Source organism: Eretmochelys imbricata, chromosome 3 (assembly GCF_965152235.1).
Source record: "Eretmochelys imbricata isolate rEreImb1 chromosome 3, rEreImb1.hap1, whole genome shotgun sequence".
Lineage (NCBI taxonomy): Eukaryota > Metazoa > Chordata > Testudines > Cheloniidae > Eretmochelys > Eretmochelys imbricata.
In genome coordinates, this window is record NC_135574.1 from 67,649,788 (window position 1) to 67,673,165 (window position 23,378).

The 23,378-nt window shown below is 44.5% G+C and overlaps 1 protein-coding gene across 2 annotated transcripts in view; it reads right to left on the reverse strand.

Moving 5' to 3' along the window:
* Positions 1–269: 269 nt before the first annotated feature.
* RARS2 (arginyl-tRNA synthetase 2, mitochondrial) overlaps positions 270–23,378 on the reverse strand; it is a 59,975-nt gene continuing 36,866 nt past the window's right edge. Inside the window, exons 13-21 of one of the 2 annotated variants that reach the window (XM_077812802.1) lie at positions 17,538–17,614; positions 16,845–16,969; positions 12,288–12,355; positions 12,075–12,184; positions 11,102–11,197; positions 6,193–6,267; positions 5,479–5,542; positions 1,571–1,676; positions 270–451 (exon numbers count right to left, since the gene is read on the reverse strand). In XM_077812802.1, the coding sequence (XP_077668928.1) occupies positions 1,590–1,676; positions 5,479–5,542; positions 6,193–6,267; positions 11,102–11,197; positions 12,075–12,184; positions 12,288–12,355; positions 16,845–16,969; positions 17,538–17,614 (702 nt within the window). In that variant the 3' untranslated portion in view covers positions 270–451; positions 1,571–1,589. Of the gene's footprint in view, positions 452–506; positions 593–1,570; positions 1,677–5,478; positions 5,543–6,192; positions 6,268–11,101; positions 11,198–12,074; positions 12,185–12,287; positions 12,356–16,844; positions 16,970–17,537; positions 17,615–23,378 lie in introns of those variants that run through there. The other variant, XM_077812803.1, reaches the window with a different exon arrangement.

A 23,378-nucleotide genomic window follows, 5' to 3' on the forward strand; every position in this document is an offset into this window, starting at 1 on the left:
GGAGGACAGAAACGTAAATATTAGCTCATGTGTTCCTCTTCCTCATTCTCTGTGGTGCTTGTCTTTCAACACGAGGAAATGTAGTGACAACTGAGCTGATTCATAAAATGAACTTTCTCCTTTACCCCTCCCTCTGAGGCGAATTGAGCAGCTGTGCAGCTCCATCCATTTTAAGTAGCGCATTAAGATGCACTAATCTGGCAGGGGTGGGGGCTGTACTTAGAACCAGTCTTCCAAGTACACAGACGCTTCGATTTTATTCAGGAAACACAGACAGATTCTGGCAGGGCCTTTTATTGCTCGTCATGAAATAGCAATAGGGTAATATGCTAGGCTCCCCTCCTTTCCACTATCATATTGTTTTATGGCACATCTGCTCCAAGGTTGCAACTTGTGCTCGGTGGTTTTATCCTTAGATTAGGATGTGGTTCTCATGTTGCGGTTTCTTCATCTCAAAAAAAAAAAAATAAAAATAAAAATCAAAACCACTTCTCAGAGCCATCTTTTCTATTGAAACTGGGGAGAAGTCTCCTGGGGGGCAAAAGGAGGTTTGGCAGCTGGTCCAGGCCATATAGTTGAAGTGGGAACGATCCTAAAGGCAAGGGGAAATCCAGAACAGCCCGTAACAAATCATAGTTTGTATGAACTGCATTGCAGCAGTAGATGAAGCATCTACTGCTATTACACTATTAGGTTTAGATAAATTTTGATTTAATCACTAACAAGGGCTCAAGGTGGGTGGGTGGGAGAGTAAGTAATATTGAACTGGTTTCAGAGTAGCAGCCGTGTTAGTCTGTATTCGCAAAAAGAAAAGGAGGACTTGTGGCACCTTAGAGACTAAAAACGTGAGTGAAATAAACTGAAGGGAGGATGCTTTTAGTGAGAGCAAGTGCAAGAGTAGGGACTCAAATACTTGTGGACATGTGAGGGTGAAACACTGAATCTGTCTCAAAGCAAAAGCACCCTGCCCCAGCAAAAGAACCAAAACCCTCCCTGATACCTTGCATACCATCCACTAACAGAATCACTGGATATAAATGAGAACTCGGGAGTTACAGAAGATGCCAACAAGGCCAGATGTAAATGGATTGCCATGCTGACCCAGGTGTATGAAAAGAAAAGGGGAGACATCTATCCAATAACTGAAAGCTCTTTTACATGTAGAGAGGAAATGGAAGTACTAGGATTGTAGATCTCAAGTGGAGGAGAGCCTTTGTTCAATGGGGTATACAGTTCAATGGCAATTCTCTTAGGAAAAGGGCAAATTAAGTGCTCCAAGCTGTTGTAACTGGGCAAACATATGACCCTCCCTCATCGATAACAGGGATTACAGCCAACATTTTCAAATGGCTTGAAGCACTATCAAGGGTACAACGTTATGAGTGGCAGTGAGACAGGGAAATGGACAACAGGGTTCTGCCCCATGAGCAGCTGTTAGTACACTTGCCAGAGGCACAGGAGAACACCAAAGACCAGACAAGAAGAGAGTTTGCAGGACTGAAGTAACAATGAGGGTCATAACAGTGGCTGGATTCTCATTAAGAACTTTTACTAAGAAGCTTAAATTTACATTGCAGGAGGCCTTTTCGTTACATCTGGCTTACAGGCGTGATTCCAAGAAGTTTCATTCCATTAGCTAGAACAGAACGTGCAGCCTGGAAGAGGCGGAGTCTTGCCTGCAAAATAAAAGTAACAATCAACTTATGCAGTCACATCATCTGAACAGCAGTTTATACTTCCGTGACCAAGGAGCATAGTCTCAAGGAAAGGGCTAGGAGGAAACCTCTTAAAAATGAAGACAGCTATCTGTGTGTCATCTTTATTTAAAAGGAGTCTGAGGATTAGGGTTTGTTCAACATTATGAAGATACAAAGTGCTGAATACTAGTAGCAGCTCAAGGACTAGAGGAAGCCACTTTCATCCTCCGCCACAATAGCACTGAACAACTGATCTAAGGGTGAAAGTGGCGGAATTTATTCTCAATGTTGTGGAGACCATTCAAGCCAAAGTCACAAACAGGTCTCTAGCCACATCCAGCCTGGCTTCCCTGACCGAGGGAACAAGACCCTGCTGCATAAAGCCTAGCATAGGAGCGAGCAGAGTGGAGAGCTGCCATGGTGGAACACGAGACAATTGGTCTGGATCCACAAAGGGACTCAGCTGTTGCAATGCCTATCTTTTAGACACCTCTGGAACAATAATGGGATCCATAAAACCTGAGTTAGGTCCCTTGGCTCCTTGTACAAGAAGGGTGGGGACATAGTATTGCCTCCCTTGTGATTAGAGCACTCACCCAGGGTTTGGGAGACCCAGGTTTGGTTCCCCCCTCTGCCTGCAGGGGAGAAGGGATCTGAACAGGGATCTCCAACCTCTAAAGAGTGTGCCCAAACCATCAGGATAGTCTAATATCTCCTGTTGAAGCCATTCCACTTGGTATAATTACTGAAAGAGTCACTGGGCCACAGAGACTGACTCCACAGACCAGTGGTTAGGGCACCCAGCTGGGAGGTGGGAGCTGCAGGGGCCAGTCCCTCTTGCTTCAAATCACTCTTATGCCAGGTGGAATAGCTTCAGCAGAAGAGACTGAGCAAGGCCCCCCCTTTCCCGATCAGAATATCCACTAGACCAGTGGGAGGGCACTCAGAGGTGGGAGACCCCTATTTAAATCCCTTCTCCCCATCATGCAAAGGGGTGAAGTGAACCTGATCTCCCACATCCCCGGTGAGCGCTCTAACTGCTGGGGTAAGCGTTAGGGAGGCAGGTGACACCTCCTCCACTGGTCAGATTTGGAACATGCAGCTAACATGCCTACCACATTAGAGCCCATAAGAAGCCAGGCAGAGGAGTGCTTGTCTTCCCTGCTTCATGGATTGCACTGACGCGTAGGCATAAAAAGGCTGTGGATGCCCAGAGTGAGGCAGTAACTTCGGTGCCTGGAGGATTAGGCAGCAATTGAGTGAGGATTGTGTGGCTAGCAGTGGTACCTAATTCTGGGGCTTCGATGCCTAAGTCCTTAAGTGGATCTGAGCCACAGCAACGGTCAGAAAAACAAGGAGTTCCAAGCAGCACACAGGTAAGACACAGACACCTTGTGGCCACACTGGACCTTTGAGAAGCTGAGTATAGACATGTCCTCTCACCTTCGGCTGACAGCCTAGCATATTCCGGTTTGGTTGCACTGTTGCCGTAGCTGTGTTGGTCCCAGGATATTAGAGAGACAAGGTGGGCGAAGTAATATTTTTTATTGCACCAACTTCTGTTGGAGAGACAGCTCTTGAGCTACACTGAGCTCTTCTTCAGGTCTGGGAAAGGTACTCACAAGGCCTGTCTACGCTAAAAATATAAGTGGGGGGCTTTCAGCCTCCCACACTGCCCCTCTGAAGTCAGTGGAAATGCTCCTGGTGACGACACGCACCACTTACAGAAGAAGGATAGCGTGGACATGAACTGCTGCAGTAATTACTGCAATAGTTGTAAGATGACTTAACATAGGATCAGCAGGGAGCCGGGCCGGGCTGCTGCCTGGAGGCTCAGTGCTCCCCATGGGGAGCCCTGGTATTGCCTGGAGGCTCCCAGCTCCCCACCACCAGGAGCCCACCTGCTTTCCTGGGCTCTCTGCTTCCCACCGCAGCCGGGCTCCTGGGGGAGAGCTCTGCACTCAGAGTCTGGGCAGCTCCTGGAGGGGAGCCGGAAGTCTTGGGGCAGTCACCAGGCTCCCCGCAGGGAGCCGACTGGCTGGGAGCTGGGGGGCACATCCTGGCTCCCTGTGGGGAGTCCAGCAGCTGCATTGAAGCTCAGAGCGGGGAGCATGGACAGCAGCTGTGTTGGGAGCAGGTACCTGGGGGCAGCCGGGCTCTAGCTGGAGCCCCCCACCTGCCCGATTGACAGTGCAGCTTTCTTGTCAATTTCACGGCTCCCAGCATGGAGCTGTGAAATTGTCAAGAATGACAGCCAACAGCTGATGTAAGTAACACAGTGTCTGCAGGGACACTGTGTCGCCCTAACTACACTGGCATAAGCCCTACGCCTCATGGAGGTGGAGTTATTACGTCCGTGTAGTAGAGCACTTACATCTGCGGAAGCCAGGCTGTAGCGTGTTCATTGACATAATTAAATTGATGTAAGCTGCCTTATGTTGACCTAACTGTAGTGTAGACCAAGCCCGAGTGTCACCGCAAAATACAAGGTGGAACAGATTTTTTAGCCTAAGTAATTAACACATATTCTAAGGGACCGGCAAGTTGAAGTGGCCTGTTAACATGCCTGCAGTCATAGGCCAAAACAGGGGTACAGTGAGTTATAGATTGTTGTAATAAACCATAAATCCTGTGACTTCATACAGTCTTTGACTTGTAGTGTCTAGCAAAGTTATGAATTTAAGCTCCCAGGCTTGTCTTTTGAAAGTGTTGTGCAGGTTTTCTTTGAGGATGGGGACAGGCAGGTCAGATATAGAGCGATCGCTTTGTGAAAAGTGTTCACCCACAGGGGAGAGGGTATTTTTGGTTGGAGGTTAAATTCAAACTTTGCTGTGCCACTCCTGAGTACCCTTCCCAGACCTGAATAAGAGCTCAATGTAGCTCAAAAGATAGGAGACAAGGGGGAGGACCTAACTCTCACCACTCTTCAGAATTACAGGGAATCTGAACTCACGTCTATCAAAAAAGTTGTGCTTACTAAAAGGTGCATTAAAGTCAATGGAGCTTTAAGCTCAACCATATGGAATATCTTCTTTGTAATCTTCTCACTTATTTTTCACAACAGAACATTGCAAAGCTCAATCCTGAAGGAAGAGTCATCATCAAAGGCAGATACGCAATTACTTTTCAAATCAGTATGAGACAGAACAAAAGATGGTGTAATTAGGGTAGCATTTACTCAATAGTTAAGGGATCAGATCTCTCGCCCAAAGATTCACAGCCTTCTAATTTGCATCTAGGTGGAACTGCACATAGGAGTAGACAGCCTACGTTGGTAGCCTAGCAGTATAGACAATTTGTATTGTGTAGGCGGAATTAGGGAGTGGGGGTTCAGTCACCTCACATAGCTCTGTCCTCCCACTTAAGCTGAGGAAACCATCAGAATGTCGGTTTGGAATGTCCCAGAATGTTTAACACTCTCCGGAATATTAGGGAGAAGAAAATGAGAGAGAAAGGGAACAACTGCTCTGAAGCAATTCCCTCTAAGTGGTGCTCCGAGTCACATTGAAGAGGTCCAGAGAGAGCCCTTGGCAGTCAGGGTGGGCTTGCAGCCATGAGTTCCTGCTCCTTCATTGGAAAAAAGGGCAATTCTGCAGCTCAGAACCAGCCTCATGCCATTCCTACAGTTAGTGCTTCCAAGAGCGCCTCTTAGTTTCAACTGTTTGGAGCGTGAATAGGTGTGGTCCTCGTAAGCAGTCGTTTGCCAGATAGGCAGTGTTTCTCTTTGGCTACACAGCTCAAGTACACTGAATTACAGTCACACAGCAATAATGCACAATACCTGGGCTTGTTCAGGGGCACTGCCTTTCACAGGGAGCGTTTTATGAGCCACAGCGGCAAGATGGCTGAAACAGAAAAGTGGATTAGAACCAGCAATTCCCTTAAGAAGAGCAGTTACATGGGCTGCAGAAAGCAGCAGAACTAGAAGATCCACCCCCAACCACCAGACTAAGATCAGTTTATAAAGGCCTTTGGGCAAACGGTCCCTTTCAGGACTGGATTCTGAGTTTTATGTCTCACAGCTGCCTCATAAAAGAAGAAATTACTAGTTTTGCTTGCTGGTACAGATACGATTTTAGAAGAACATACTGGAAATATGAGATAGGGACCAAAGCGTTATTTGGTCTGGGGCACTGTAACATTTCCGAAGGGACACCCACTCCTGCGTCAGTGATTACAAGTTTGATTTGTATTATCAACTTATTCTGCTTCAGTTATCCTCCTTTGTTTCTCCCTCTCCCCTCCTCCAAGAGAAGAGCCTGAGCCACCACATTTAGATCTAGATCCAACCCTGTCCCATGTGCAAAGGGATGCAGATTTGGGGTTTTAGGTCTGCCCACAAGGCCTAGCTGCGGAGTTCAGATTGGGAACAGCGCACCCGGACGCCTGGAGGGTCTACGCTTGCTTGTACTGACTTGTCGATGTTGCTGGAGTTTGATTCTAGTGAAACTGAGAATTAAAGCTGTTCAGCAATAGTAAATATTTCTTTCCTTACCTGAGCGTTAGGAGGTAGCTGACAATGTGCTTGGGCTGAAGATCTTCAGAGGATTTATACAGTACCTCATCGTAGCTGGGGAGAAAGTAAGGGACAGTTCAGAGCTCAGTTTGCAATCACAAGAAAACTAACTAAAGTTCTTAGAACAGGAATAAAGAAAGGGACTGCAACTGTTGGGAATAGCATCATCATAATACGGAAGTACATTTAAAACTTGCTGAATACATACTGTAGATTTCAGAGCTCACAACAGGTGGTCAAAAGCAAAGATAATAAACAGTTGCTCCTGGAATATTATGTTCTGCTTTAAATCTTATCACTCACTGTGGGTCCTTATTAGAAGAAAAATCTACATTAAAATGACCACTTGAGGCACTGTCATAAAGCAGTACCTTAAAGGATGTGGCCTTTTAATAAAGGGGACTCAGAATTTTCAACAGCTTAAAGGGACTCTCATAAAATTACAATTAGTAGATACAAACAAAAAAGTTGGTTCTCAAAATATGGAATTATAGTCAGCTGAGATGAATACAGTATTAAAACTCAAACATGTACAGATCTGCAGAGAGAAAATTTTCCTGAACAGTTCTCTCTGGCCGGCTAGTAGGAATAATCCTGCACCTGACAGTTCTGACCTTCAGAGCAGGGTCTCCTCCAAAGCAGAACTATGAAAGAGGATCTTCTGCCACTCCGCTCTGCTCTTTGATAGATTTCCACGTCCTCCCATCCCAATGTGCCCAATGTGCGTTCTTACAAAAGCAGAGCTTCCCTGGTAGTGTTATCTCTTGTGGTCAAGTTACAGCAAAACTGGGGAGTGGACACAGCAGGGCAGGCAGGGTGGGGGAGGACTCAGCAATCAGGAGACGGTCTTAGAGGAACTGCACTTCTATGACTGCTCCACATTAACCTCCCTTGCATGCAAACCAAAATTGACTTATTTATTTTTGTACTGCTGTAGCGCTAAGAGCCCCAGTCATGGCTGAAGACTTCATTGTGGCAGGTGCTGTCTAAACACATGATGAAAAACGTTTCCTGCCCCAAAGAGCTCACAGCCTCATGCACGTGTGCTGCATCAGTGGCCATGTGTAGGGTCTTGGGGGAAACGTAGCAGCTGCTAGCCTAGAGGTGAGTTGTGTTGCCACAAGATGTGATTTTATTTTAAAAACAATAACAGTTGCTGGTCTCATGAGTGAAGTGGTCAGTATTACACACTGGTTTCCATTTAAAAGGTACTTAAGAACACCATGAGCTGTGTGGCAAGACATCTCCTTCATCTCGCCCGCTCTCGCAATGGCGGGCCTGGGGTAAATCAGCCCCACTCTGGGCAGTGTTTGCCTTCCCCCTTCTGTGTTCCTTTGGCCGTGTTTCCAGGGTAGGCCCCAAGGTCGGTCTAAGAGGTGATCCTTCACCAAACAAAAGGGAAAACGTCTCATAAACACAAAACCAAAGGGGGATACTTCCCCTGCCTCCTCGCTGGGGCAGGCATCATCCCGTTGCTTGCCCCATAGCAGGTGCTCAGGTTTGGCTGTTCCCCTATGAGAAGGAGCTCAACCCCTTAGCCTGGAAAAGCTTATTTCCCTGCTACCAGTAGCCTGGCAGTAGTTTCTCCCTCTCCTGCCTTTTCTCTCCCCAGAGGTTTTTTTTTAAAGGCCTCAGGCAGCCTTTAATTGGGTTCAGGTGTCCCTAATTGACCTGAGGTAACCCCTCATCAGCTTTACTCCTGGGGGATTTCTGCACCAACGTGGGGGCGCAGAATTGATATGGCCCGCATTTTTCTGTGCCCCCCCCATGCAGAAAAAGGCAAAACAAAATCCGCTGGGGGACATGTGCCTCTTCCCCGGCAGCCCAGTCAGCGCGTCCGTTCCAGCATGCCTGCGTGATCACCCGGGGGGCTGAGCGTATGTGCGTGCCAGTGTTACTTCTGGGGGGGTTCTGCGGGACTGCGGGTCCGCAGCAGAAAACGCCCCCCCGCACAGTGCCTGCTTTTCCCTGCAGAAAATGACAGAGAAGCCGCTCTGGGAGTGACCGTGTATGCAGTTTTTTTGGGGGGGAGGGATTGCCCCCCAAACGGAGGCGATGCATGGGGGGGGAGCGCATGGGGTTACGTGCCACTGACCCCCTCCCTCCTTATTTCTGCAAACGCAGAGCTTCCCAGCTCAGAGGTTGCATTGTCCAGCAACAAGACTCTGCAGCTGAACGCAGCCTCCTGGGTCCTAGTGCCAGCTGTGCTCCCCTTCTGTGTTCTGGAGCCTTCCTGTTTTCTGTGGAACAGTGAGTTCCCACGGTGGGCCTGAGTAAGGGGGAGTGGCGGAAACGAGGGTGGGGGTGGGGGGGGAAGAGGCAGTGGGAGGGAATGTGGGAGTGAGCAGAGGAGGATGGAGAAGATAGGGGAATCATGGGGTGAGGGGCAGCAGGATCCCGGCATGTGGCAGCCCCTCGACAGCAGCTGGGGCTCCCCTATTAAGCAGGCCCATCGAACCCTCACCCTGACAAGCCCTACCCCCCTACAACTGGACCCCTCTTACAAGCCCCCCACACCCAGACCCCCACCCCACTTGAGCCCCAACCAGCTGCACCTGGACCTCCACCCTTCCAAGCCCCACTCCCCCAGCATGCAGACCTCCCCTCACGCCCCCACACCCAGACATCTCCCCCAGCTAAGCCCCATCTCCCCATACCCAGACCCCCTCGCTGAGCCCAACCACCATCACCTGGATCCCCTGGGTAAATCCCATTACTTCTGCACCTGGAACCCCACAACATGCCCCTGTGCATCCAGATCTTCCACTGAGCTGCCCACACCCACATTGCCCCCCACAGAAACCTCTCACCTCACACCTGGATCCCCCCACACTAAGCCCCTCCACACTTGGGTCTTGCTGGGCTGAGCCTGCCCACCCACACCTGGTGTGCCTGGCACAGAGGGGCAGGGCCCCAGGGTGTTTCTGGGACAGGCCCAGCCCTTGCACTGTGTCAGGGTCAGGTGCAGCCTCACTGCCGAGTCCCTGGACTGGGGAAGGTAGGGGCTTCAGGGTGATCTCCCACCTCAGTGTAGCCAGTGGCCTGTGTTCCCCACTGCCACGCTAGAGCTACACTTATTTATTGACAAATAAAATTTGCAGAATTTTAAAATATTTTGTGAATAATTTTTAATTTTTTGGCACATAATTCCCTCAGGAGTATCAGCCTGTAGGAAAAAGGACCTTTAACATTCTGGGGCTAACATATCAGCCTTCCCACACCCTCTTGCAGCCGTCCGGCCTGACTTTGTCACAGCTGGTTGCTAATACCAAGTTCACTGAACTGTCAAGTAGCTATTAAATGAAGAGGCATGTCTCTGCTACTGCAATCTGTAGCCACATGAAATAAACTAATGAGTAGAGCTGTCTGAAAGTCAGAATTTCCCATCCATGGGAAATTAAAAAACAAAACCGTTCAGCTTCAGAACAAAACAATATTTCTAATTTACGGTGGAAGGGAAATTAGAAAAAATTAGTTTACAACTTTTTGAAATTGACCCTGGGAGCCAAAAGCCTAGAAGCCCTGGGAACCACAACTGAGCCGGGAGCCTCAGAGCTTGGGAGCTGGGGTTTGCAGCTCTGTGACAGAGAGCCTGGAAGCCATGAGAGCTGGGGACCCTGGAAGTCCTGGGTCTGCTGTGCTAGGGCAGTCACATGGCTGAGCTGCCCTGCCCTGTGTTCCATCAAAAGTTCATCAACACCGACATGTTTCCATGAAACATTTTGGTTTCAACAAATTGGTATTTTCAGCTTTGTCTGAAAATTCCTGAGTGGATCTCCTACTCTGACTGCCAGAACCTGGGAGTGGAGGACAGGGAATGGATCACTTGATGATTGCTGGTTCTGTTCATTCCTCTGAAGCACCTGACACTGAGACAGGAAACTGGGCTAGATGGACCATTGGTCTGACCCAGTATGGCCAATCTTACGTTAAGAGGAGTAAGTCAGCTTCTTCAGGGAAAATGTGCTACCACAAATCTACCATTCCAAGAGATTCACTGGTCTACAAAGATCATCATCTAGGTAAATGATGTTTAACTCTGACCAGATCAAAGGCCAAGTATTTTTGTTATATTGTCAAAGGCCACAATCAAAGCAATGAAAGTGGGTTTAAGCCGTTAGGAAGGCTTTTGCTCTTGACTGCCTGGAGGGAGGATGGCATGAAGAGTGGCAGCATGGTGCAGGGTCTAGGACATTCAAGCTGGGAGTTCTGGGCTCTATATTCAGCTCTGCCATTGACTTCCTGTGTGGCGTTGGGAAAGTCCTCACACCTTACTGTGCTTGAGATTTCACACCTATGAATAATGCTTGCTCAGCTTTGTCAGAATGTTGAGAATTATCAATGAAAAGCACTATATACAAACTAAGTACTATTATTAGGGATTGGCGTGTGGGTGTCCCTCATGGCTACTGGAAGTGGGTGGATGTTCCATTCCCCTCCTCCTAAGAGCATTTCCACACCCCTTTTCCCATGGGATCCAGAAATCCCATCCACCAGGTCTATGTTTATGATGATGACCAATGTTTATATAGCTTATTACATTTACAAAAGAACTGTACTAATCTTTCCTCATTAGCAACTAAGTAACAATTAGTTACAGGCACCCAATACTGTGAACAGTATTAACAATTATTAACAGGCATCCAATTACTCAAAGGTATTTTCCCCACATGATCCTTTTTCATTCAGCTTCTGAAATCAACACATTCATTTACATCTAAACATGTGTATTGCAAGTATGGGCTTGTGCAGTAGGCCCAGTGATCAACAAGTCATTGCCTAAGATGTTCATTTCTACTCTTCCACTGCCATGTAACTAATAACTTATTCAACATGCAGGCATCAAACCCTGATGGATCTGCTTCTTGGAAAGACAAATAGTAAATACCTGAGAAGATGCTGGAGTATGGAGATGGCTTGTGGATCTTGTAAACAAGCTGTGTTAATGTCAGTTGATTGCCCGTCCCTGCACATCTGCTCTAAACTAGAAAACATAAGAGCCCAGTGTGAGAAAACAAACGCTCTTATAAATTTAAAAAAACCCAACAACCTTCACCAGCAAAGCTGCATAAGAATTAAAACCAACGTGCACTTAAAGGAGAACAAAATTTGAATCTAGATACACTGTTTGCAAGATGACTAAAACATCTGAGTTAGATTAGCTGAGTTAAATCCAAGACAAAAAGCTATTTTACTTGAGCCAGCATTGAATATACACGTCAGTAACTTTACAGAAAGATCCCCTGAAAGAACATGACAGTTTCAAAGGGCACTGTCAAGTCTGACCTTTTTGGAATTAAAAATCAATTCAGGAGTATGACACAATGCCGATGTTGACAGTCTGACCAAGTGCTTTATCTTCAATCTCGGTATTTCTCCTATGGATTTTTAAAATTCCCTAAGATACAATTTGGGGTGATCACAAAAGGACAGAATTAAGGCTGGAGTCGGTCACTGCCGCTCGGGAAAGTTCAGTCAAATCACAGTTTAAATACTGTAGCAAGGTGTATTTCGCATATCCAGAAGACTCCAGGCCAGATTCCTTGGCTATAGCAGAGCACCACTGATCTTGGGGCCACTCTTTGCCATGCCCTAATTTGCACCAGTCATCCCAAGCGGCTGTTACAGCAGCCAAGAATTACTAGGACATAGAGACAGCCTGGCCATGCCGCTTGCCCCAGCCAGAGGGAGAGGGCTTGCAAGTTTCATTTTCCTTGGTTTTCCCATCTGAGGTCTCAACTGAACGGATGAGAGATTCGAATCTTTAGGAAAGGCTTCATCACAAATGTTACTCAGCCACTGGAGTCAAATAGATGTTAATAAAAACAGAAAATTTCTCTACTCTGGAAGGCTCTTCTTACCTGTGGAGTCTGGCATGTGTGTACTGCAGGAATACGCCTGTATCTCCCCGACTTTGGAGAACCCGGTCCCAACTAAACTGATAATCGGATGATAGAAGACCCTTGAAATCCTAAAATGAGAACAGTTGCTATTCAGCATCATGTAGCTAGTGTTCCCAGTGCCAATGTACAGTCTCTCACAGAAGGAATAATCAGAAGACAGTTTAAACAGACCTGAATTATAAGTGCTGCAAGCCCAATCTTTTCGGCGGTCTCAAGAGGGTTTTCCAGTTCTTTAGTTGCTGAAGAGATACAAGCAAAAACAGATGATGAAAATTTGCAACAGTGTAACTGGCTCATGGGTAAGAACGACAGCAGCTGGTGGTAAGGCAGATTTGATTAAAATTTATACCAGCAATAAAACAAACTGTCAGGCTGCAAAGGCCGACAAAGTCCGAATGTAAAACCTTTCACATCAAGGCTGCCTTTCTTTACAAGAACTACGGGTCACCAAATGAAATTAATAGGCAACAGGTTTAAAACAAACAAAAGGAAGTATTCACACAACGCACACACAACCTATGGAACTCTTTGCCAGAGGATGTTGTGAAGGCCAAGACTATAACAGGGTTCAAAAAAGAACTAGGTAAGTTCATGGAGGATAGATCCATCAAAGGCTATTAGCCAGGATAGGCAGGGATAGTGTCCCGAGCCTGTATTTGCAAGAAGCTGGGAATGGGCGATAGGGAATGGATCACGTGATGATTACCTGTTCTGTTCATTCCCTCTGGGGCACCTGGCATTGGCCGCTGTTGGAAGACAGGATACTGGGCTAGATGGACCTTTGGTCTGACCTAATAGGGCCATTCTTATACTCAATATGATTACTAAATTTTAAGGCCAAGGGGATAGTCTAGTCTGACTCACTACGTAACACAGGCCATCGAATTTCACCCTGTAATTCTGGCACCAAGTCCGTAACTTCTGGTTGAGCTACAGCATATCTTTTAGAAAGACATCCAGAGAGATCTCAAGTGATGGAAAATCTAGCACATTCCTAGGTAAATTATTCCAATGTGGACCTTATTTCTAGTCTGAATTTGTCTGGCTGCAGCTTCCAACCACTCGATCTTATTACATCTTTGCCTGCTTGATTAAAGAGCCCTCTACTATCAGAAATCTTCTCCCACATGAGTACTTATGGACTATGATCAAATCCCCTCTAAGCCTTCTCTTGGATAAGCTAACTAGACAGAACTTCTTAAATCTCTCACTGTGAGACTAATTTATCTGCCTTGAAACATCACTGATAAATAGGCTAACAAAGGATATCTGTTTCAGTGCAGCTGTTGGAAGAACCTTGGTTGGAAAGTTATTTCATGACTGCTTTCAGCAATAACTCCTCAGTGAGCAAGCAGCTCTCTCACCCCTGCAGCTATCCACTGAAGGGATTGTTTTATTCCTATTTCCCCCCCAGAGGTGAGAGTACACAGTGCTAGGCTGGGATCATAGCACCCTTCACATAGACATTCAGAGACTGCACACATCACCACTGTTTTGGAAGGAATGTTAGCTCCAGGTGCATCAGTCCACATCTTCAGGCTATATATTAAATTGTGCTTGGACTCACTAACTTCACCTAACAAGGTGACAATCTTGGTTTATTTAAAACATTCCATTTTTAAATTCAGATCATATCTGCCTTCTATCTAGGTCTCTTCTTCCTATTTGCAGCAGGATCCTAGTGCAGTTTCCTATAAGACAAAGCTGTCAAATGCATTCTGCGGAGAGGACCTTTTTAATTCTGGTCTATGGACTAAGTCTACAAAGTCAGAGCTGCACACTACTCTCCATCCACAGCTGATCTCCTAGGGGGAGATTTGCATAAAGACAGAGGGGAGGATATGGCTGTTGTGTAAAATCTAAACACGTCTCAATAGGAAACAAAGATGCAGTGCACATTTAGAATTTCTCTCTGCCATTTGTTAGGCTATTTGCACATGCAACTGAGGTAATTGTCCAAATTAGTGAGAACTGTGCACCTTAATTTTTGAAAAACTCTGTTTCAAAGTGTCATCCTTGGGTTTCACCGCTAATGCCCCGCTGTGATGAGTGGGGGCGATTCACATCACTTAGAACTGTTTGCCCGCCTGCTTGCTTAGGAAGACTACGCTGCATTGGTTACACTGTTCATGTTTGGAAGGGTTTTTTTTTTTGCAACTTTAAGGGCAGATGTTTATATTTTAAATACGGCAGAATATAAGCCAGTCATAGGGGCTTGTTAGCTACCTTAAGTGGGTTAGTTCTAGTGTGCAAGCCAAGTATTTAACACCACCATAAGCAAATTCTCCCTGGCAACATGGTGGAAAGACAATCCTTGCTGTAACTAGAAAACCCACAAGGCCAACTACTCACAATTACCCCACCGTGACACAAAAACAAGCATCTCCAGCCCCACCACTTTCTGAGCCCAGAGAGATCAATGGCAAGCCCTTTGGCATAGGTGCTAGGAGCCCTGCTGCACAGCTGATCCTGAGTTTGATGCCATGAAGTTACAGGGATGACTCTCACCCACAGTCTGCTGCATTTATAGGAACCTGGAGCACTTAAGCAAATCTTTTTGAAAAACCATCAATTCCCTGGTTCTGTGCTGATGTCCCTTCTGCCTCCCCTCAAAATTAAAATGTATTAAAATCCCACAGTATCAGATAATGATTGAAATTATTACGTATTACTTATTAGCACAATAGGGTTACAGAGTGCTTTACAAAACACAACTTAGGTGCCTGCCACAAGGAGTTCACAATCGAGGTAGGACACATACAATTCAAGGAAGCTGGAGTGGGTAGAAGCAGTCACAGTTGAGGTCAATCAATAATGAAAGGCTATGAAGAAATGATAAGGAGATATTTGAAGGAGAGGGCAGTGGATGTTTGTTGCACAGGAAGAGAGGCTGATCCAGCAAGAAAAAGATCCAGAGGCACAAGGGGGAGCAGGTACTCCTGGGGGAATTCTGTACCACTTGCAATGCAAAATTTGCACAGAATTAATGTTCTGTGCAGAATTTCATTTTTCCCCACAGAATTGGTGCTGCAGAGCTGCTGACTGCCACTAGGTGCCACTGGACCCAGCGAATATGGCTCCCCAGCTCGCAGCGCGCCTGCGCAGGAGGTGAGGCCAGGTTGTGGTTCCCAGCTTTGCCAGCCCTGCTTGATCACATAGTGTGGCCGGGCTCCCTCCCTGCACAGCAACTGCCGGAGCCGGTGAGCTGCACCCTGCAGGGAGAAACAGGAGCAACAGCTGGGAGCTGCAGGGAGAGGCTGCTGCTTTCTGGGAAGGGAGACTGAGGATAAGAGAAGGGGTCTGCTGAGGTGGGGGTGCGTGACTCAAGTGACATCCCCACACACACACACTATCAGCAGGTACAGGCCATCTCTGCCCAGTGGGACAGTAACAAAGCTGTGCGGGGCGGAGCCCGTGACTGGGCTCAGGAAAGGAAGGGGGTGCGGGTTTCTGGGCTGGGGGAGTCCCCTTGCAGACCCACCCAAATACCCCTTCCAACAGCCCCCAACTGTACCCCTCCTCCAGCTCCCCCTGGCAGTGTCCTCTATTTGGGAACTTGAAATACGGTAACCATATGGGGGCTGGAAAAATGAGAATTGACTAAAAGACTGGGAGGGCATATTATTCCCCTAAATTGTGCCCACCTGGCATGTGTGACACACCCAGACTGACGTGCCCGACAAAAGCATAACAAAGAAACAGGAAGTGGGTTGTCGAAGAGGTTTCTTGAACTCTCTACTTCTGGGGGAATCTTTTTTATTGTCCATATTGTTATGGACATACTTGCTGACAGGCATTTTGAAATAAATTATCAAAATAATTGAAACTGGCATGACTATATTGTGTTATTTTGACAAATAAAATATACGGAACTTTAAAATACTATGCGCAGAATTTTTAATTTTTTGGCACAGAACTCCCCCAGGAGTAAGCAGGGAACAGAGAGAGCATTCTACTGAAGGAGAGAGGATTCTACTGAAGATAGGGCTTGTGAGACGGTGTAGGGGGAAAAGAGGATACAAGAATGGAAATGCAAGCAGCACAGAGTTGTGCAGTCTTAACGACGAGGACAATGAGACACTTAATAGCCCATATCACTATAGGCAAGATTTTCAAAGCAACAAATGGCAGGTAAGTGCCTTTGGAAATGCCCTCCCTGGTATCTGAGCACTTCAAACATTAATGAAACACTTCAAACAACTCTGTGAGTTAGGGAACTATTGCCATTTTCTAAGTTAGGAAGTGAGGAAGAGCAAGATTAAGGGTTGTGGGTAAAACTTTCAGAAGTGCCTGTGTGAGTGAGGAGACTAAGTTCCATTTTCAAAAGTGATTTAGGAGCTTAAGTGCCATTCATTCCCAGGTTCTGCTCCTAGCTCAGCCACTAACTTGCTGCATCACGGTAAGATAAAAGCGCCTTGCCCGTCCATCAAAAGGGGCAATAGCTTCCCTACATTGCAGGGTTGGGTGTGAGGCAAAGTTCATTCATGTTTTTCAAGCTGTATGGCCTCCTATGCTTCGGGAAAGCTATTTGAGATTCTAGCTATGGAAGGGCAAAGTGTTATTACTACTTTAATTATATCATCACAGATGGTGGAAAGACACAGATCAGAGCCTGTTGCTCTGGGTTACTGGACTTGGGGGAGAGTGATGGAGGGGGAAGGAGAAAGGGATATTGTAATCTGCATGGGAATATTTCAAGAGAAATGAATAAAACCTGAATCAGCTAACTTTTTGCAGCAGCCATGTTTTGTAACATCCTTGAGCGAGCTTCATTTAAAACATCTTCCAGGAAAACCACTTCTCCTTTTCGTGTCTTCATCCCCTGCACTAGCCCAAAAGACACATGCTGACACCTGCATTGAAAACAGCAAGATCTAAAATCACATTTTAATCAACAGAAATGCCTGCAATGTTTGTTCAGGCAAGGCCCTGAACTAGGATGTAGTAGTAACAGCTGAACAAACATCATTCAACATAGAAAGCTCAACAATGTCATCATTACCTCACTTCAGAAAAACCATCTCTCCATGCACACCTTATAATTAGACAGAAAGGACCAGAATTATGATAACCTGGTCATTCATACACTCTCAGGAGATTGGTACTTTCTAACAGCTGTGTTAGGCTTTAATATAGAAGACTCAGTACAATAAGCTAAGATGAGGCAGGATGTAAAATATTACACTCATAAAAGTATATTAGCTCTTAAGATTATTACTATATGAGCACACAATGTACAGATACTGAGGTGTAATGTCTTTGACAGGCAACATTTCCTCCTTTCTTGCTTTTATGTACCCCACTGTTCATACCAAGGAGCTTCAAGGGGCCTATTAAAGAATTTCTGATCATTGCTCGTTTTTCCTTTTTAATATATCCCCACCCCAATAAAAGAGTAGCAATTATGACACCCACACTTACCTTTCTGCCCATTGGTAGCCCATGAGCTTCAGTATTTGGAACAGCTGTTCAAAGTGAGCGTTTTGACTTTTATCTGTCTTAAGGGAAAAAATGGGTGCATTTTAGAATATATCCCTGCTTAGGTAGAGAGACAGCAGAACTAAGATCTAGGAAACCAGACTGAATTTGAAAGATATAATAGCGTAAAGTACTTTGACATCAGCGCACTCTAGAATCTTACTAATGATAAAACACTTTATCTTTTTGAAAACAGTTTATTCTATATCATTTTAGTACAGGCCTTTGAATTAATCTACTTTAAATATCACCTTTGAATTCATATATTTTGTCTAATCTCCCATCAGAACGGACGCATTCATATCTAGGGCTGAGACTTGAAGCCCCTACCATTGGCGCTTGATTTACATCATCAATACGAATACCTGGCAGAAACCCATAAGATCCTATAAATGATATACCAGCACTGGCTGAAAAGGTTTCCACAAGGCAGTTCCTTGCTGTGGTCTGAATTCTCTGTCTGTTCAGCACTCCCATCCCCCAGTGTCTCCTGTAAAAAAGGCTCCAGAGTTGATCCTGGCAATTACAGGCCAGTAAGCCTAACTTCAGTATCAGGCAATCTGGTTGAAACCATAGTAAATAACAGAATTATCAGACACACAGATGAACATAATTTGTTGGGGAACATGTCTTTTGTACAGGGAAATCGTGTCTCACCAATCTATTAGAATTATTTGAAGGATCAACAAACACATGAACAAGGGTCATCCAATTGATATAGTGTACTTGGACTTTCAGAAAGCCTTTGACAAGGTCTCTCACCAAAGGCTCTTAAGGAAACTAAGCAGTCATTGGTTAGAGGAAAGGCCCTTTCATGGATCAGTAACTGGTTAAAAAATAGGAAGCAAAGGGTTGGAATAAATGATCAGTTTTCACAATGGAGAGAAATAAACATCAAGGTTCCCCTGGGATACTGGGATCTTTGCTGTTCAACATATTCATTAATGATCTGAAAAAGGGAGTGAACAATGAAGTGGCAACGTTTGCAGATGATAAAAAATTATTCAAGATAGTTAAGGCCAAAGGTGACTGGGCAAACAAAACAGCAGATGAAATTCAACACTGGTAAGTGCAAAATAATGCATATTGGAAAAAATAATCCCAACTACACCTACAAAATGATGGGGTCTAAAATAGCTGTTACTACTCAAGATCAAGATCTTGGAGTCATTGTGGATAGTCCTCTGAAAACATCTACTCAATGTGCAACAGCAGCAGCAGTCAAAAAAGCTAACAATGTTAGGAACCATTTAGGAAAAAGACAGAAATAAGAAAATATCATAATGCCACTATATAAATCCATGGCACACTCGCACCTTGAATACTGTGCGCAGTTCTGGCCACCCCATCTCAAAAAAGATATGTTAGAACTAGAAAAGACACAGGGAAGGACAACAAAAATGATTTAAGGGTACAGAAGAGCTTCTATATGAGGAGAGATTAAAAAGACTGGGACTGTTCATTTTAGAAAAAAGACGACTAAACGGGGATATGACAGAGGTCTATAAAATCAAATGGTGCAGAGAAAGTCAAGAAGGAAGTGTTATTTATCCTTTCACATAACACACAAACCAGGGGTCACCACATGAAATTAATAGGCAGCAGGCTTAAAACAAACATAAACAAGTACTTCTTCACACAACACAGTCAACCTGTGGAACTTATTGCCAGGGGATGGTGTGAAGGCCAACAGTATAACAGGGTTCAGAAGATAACTAGATAAGTTCATGGAGGATAGGTCCCTCAATGGCTATTCGCAAGGATGGTCAGAGGTGCAGCCCCATGCTCTGACTGTCCCTAAGCCTCCAAATGCCAGAAGCTAGGACTGGATCACTTGAAATTACCCTGTTCTGTTTGTTCCCTCTGAGGCATCTAACACTGGTGATTGCCAGAAGACAGGATACTGGGCTAGATGAACCCTTAGTCTCACCCAGTATGGTCATTCTTATGATCTTATGTGACATTTCTGCACTTCTGGGGCACTGGGCCAGAGACAAATGTATATATTTTAAACACACATGCTGTATAATCATAGAATCGTAGGAATATAGTGTTGGAAGGGACCTCAGGAGGACATCTAGTCAATCCCCCATGCTGAGTCAGGACCAAGCATGCACAGACCATACCTGAAAGGTTATCTGTGTAATTTGTTCTTAAAAACCTCCAACAACAGGGATTCCACAAACTCCCTTGGAAGCCTATTTCAGTACTTAACTATCCTAATAGTTAGAAAGTTCAGAGAACACGGAAAACAATTGAATCACTGTCCTTTTCAGAACAGCCCTTAATGTCCTTATCATATTTGAAGACAGTTACCAGGTCTCACCTCAGCCTTCTTTTCTCAAGACTAAACATGCCCAGTTTTTTTAACCTTTCATCATAGGTAAGGTTTTCTAAACATTTTATTACTTTTGTTGCTCTCCTCTGGACTCTCTCCTGTTTATCAACATCTTTCCTAAAATGTGGTGCCCAAAACTGGACACAGTACTCCAGCGGAGGCCTCACCAGTGCCAAGTAGAACAGAACAATTATCTCCCGTGTCTTACATACGAAACTCCTGTTAATATGCCCCAGAATATTAGCCTTTTTCATAACTGCATCATATTCAATTAGTGATCCACTGTAACCCCCACATCCTTTTCAGGAGTACTACTGCCTCGTTACAGTTTAGTTTGTAATTGTGCATTTGATTTTTTTCCTTACTAACAGATAATGCTCATCTCTCAAATATTATTATTTTAAATTAAATATACATTTGCTGCTCTCCTCATCTTTCAGTTCATCTCTCTTGTGACTGTTACAGACTTCTCATTGGAATTAGCCTTTCTCTGCACTCAACAACAGGTTTGCTACAGGCATCATGGGATGCAGGTCCCCTCACCTAGTTAAGATGGCAGGACTCACCACCACGCGTTCATTCTAGTTTGCTCCTGAACTACAGCCTCCCAGGCCATATTTGACAGGCCACTACTGCAAGAACTGAATGATTTTTGTTCTCCTTTATTTTTTTCCAAGCCCAGGCCAGGAATTTCCAGAGCTAGCACTGAGTTCATATTCTACTCCTGACACTACCACACACCAGCCGTGCAGCTTTCTCAGCTCCTGCCAGCAGGCCAAGTATTGAGATATCCAAGAATCCTGGTCTCTGAGGTATGATTCTCCTATATTTAAATCTACCTTGTTTCACGATATGAATAGAGTAGTCAGGCAGCAAGGAGGAATGATGCTGTTTACTCACAAACCAAGACTCTGAACCTTCAAAGATTTACCCCCTGACTTCACTGGAACTATTCACAGAACATATAGTGCAGCACACCTGTAGATATTTGCAGGATTGGGGCCTAAAACAACATTGGTTCACCTAATTTTACAAGCATCATTTTGGACAGTGCCCTTTCTTTAATCAGGATGTAAATTCAGGAGTAATATATAAAATTACAGTTTTTATAGTAGTCTCAAGTGGATTAAAATGTTTAGAATAGTATAAAAATTCCAACCAAAAACTATGTTAAAACACAGTTACAGTTGAGAATACATATCAGTAACTTACATCAGTAACTTAGAGTAAACTACACTACAAGCATCTGGTAACTATTCCAAAATCAAATGTTCAAAACCCAGAAATTCACAGCTAACATCAAACCAAAAAAAATTAATAATCCCAAACTGGCTAAAAGATATGGAAATGCATAGTTCGGGCACCCAAATAACTAACTCTGCACTCTGGTGACATCATGGGGTGAGGGCGGGAGGGGGATTAAACAGATTTTTAAAAGACTCATTTAATATAATCTGGGTCCACAGACACTAAAATTGCTTAATCATAACTATATGGTTTTTGCATGATGACGCAACTGTACAAGATAAAGGTTTCTGCTGAAGGGGAGAATATGAAGAATAACAGTGAAAAATGACCATTAATCCTTAAAAAAAAAAAAATTGAAATGTAGCCTATGGAGTGAGTTTTAACTATATGGGAAATTTGAAAACTGACAGGGGAGGATACGCCACATTTTTCACATATAACAAAGATGTTCAATCCCTGCTTTAAGTGCAACACTGAACTACAGTGAACGTTAACTTGGCATCCTTACCAACACCTCTATAATAAACCTTGAGTATTTTATACCTTTTTGGATGTCATGCTTTTACACTCTTACAGGCCCTTATGAAATAAATAGTAGGATAAACAAACAATTGTTATAAATAAATTTATATAGTAATTTACAGAATTACCAGCAATAAACTGGTTTGATTTTCTTTTAAAAAAAAACAACAAAACCTTTATAATCTCATGAAATAAGATTTAGAGACCTCTGAGTAAATTCCAACTAGCTTTTAAACATTGGGACTCAAAATATATTTGTATATAATAATTGAGTATCTCCAAACATAGACTAAAAATCATCTAGGTTAGGTTCATGGAAGTCTAACCTCAGATAACCTAGAGTAAAATCCAGCTTGACCCACATGAGGCAGTGAGTTTGATGGACATTACAAAACACTATCATGCAGTTTGGTACAATTCAGTGAGATTGGAAGTGCTACTCATGAGAGATCTGGGGCCAGTCAGGTCACTGGCAGAGGTGTGTGGGGATGATTGGACAAGGCCTACCTGCAGTTTGCCTGACAATAGCTATTAATCACTTATTTTTATGAGCACCAATTTCAGCCAACAACAAGAGAAAGAGGTGGAAGTATTAGTTGTAGTATCAAAAACCCTTAGTAATTCATGCATTTGTTGTTATAGAAGAGTACAGATGAGAGATGGACTAGGTGATCTGGCAGGTGTTTTCCATTTCTAACTTCTCTGAGACACTGTAATTTCAATGGCCGCACTCTCAGGTTCCAGCTTTTGTTGCAAGTACATAAGGATTAGGCCAGGGAGAAGAAGAAAGTTAGACATAAGGACTGAACAATTACTAAAAGTTGAGGGGACTGGCCACTAATATCCTTAGGCTGCTGCTCTTTCTTGGGCTACATTAGGGAACTGATTCTGCACTGGTCCATCTCATTATTATCGATTTCAGCTTTCATTCTCTTTTGGTGCGAAATGTTTCATTATTTCCACTTTGTTGCTTTCTTGTAACTCATGGCAATCACAGGAGCAAACACAGATGAGCAACTGCACGCACCAGCTACTGCTACATCAGTAACAACGTCCATAACTTCTGGAGCATTGCTTCTCTGTTGGCATGCTGCTCCTTGGTGACAAGGAATGCAGCATGTTGCTATTGGTGGAAAACGCATTATTCCGATGTCACAAGAGGGGAAGAAAAGCTAATGGAAACTCCTTGGAGCCAGAAAATGAAGAGCTAAAGAGGTCTGGGGTTTTGGTTCTACATTTACTGGCTCCAATGATTTTTCCAAAGGCACTGTATTATGTAACATTACACTGACTAATGAAAGCATGATACCAAGCATGTTGTATAGACATCTCCAGACATATCATAAGGAGCATGCCAAAAAAACCAGTAGATTTGCTTCCCAGAGGACATTAACTGACTCCATATACTAAAAAGTGGTTTTCAAAAGGTTACCCCTATCTCTGAAAAAACCTTAACGGCATCATATGCTGTATCTTTAGAATGCTAAAGCTAAGAAGTTTTACACACGGACAAGGAGCTAATCCTACTATCCATTACTGATATTGCTGAAGTCATGTTAAAAAACCAGCAGACAGTTAAAATGCTCCCAGTCTGCAACTGCATGCCCAGATGGATTAAATGGCTCTTGATGTGCAATTCCAAGTGAATCAACAATAGAGCAACTGATGTATTGTAA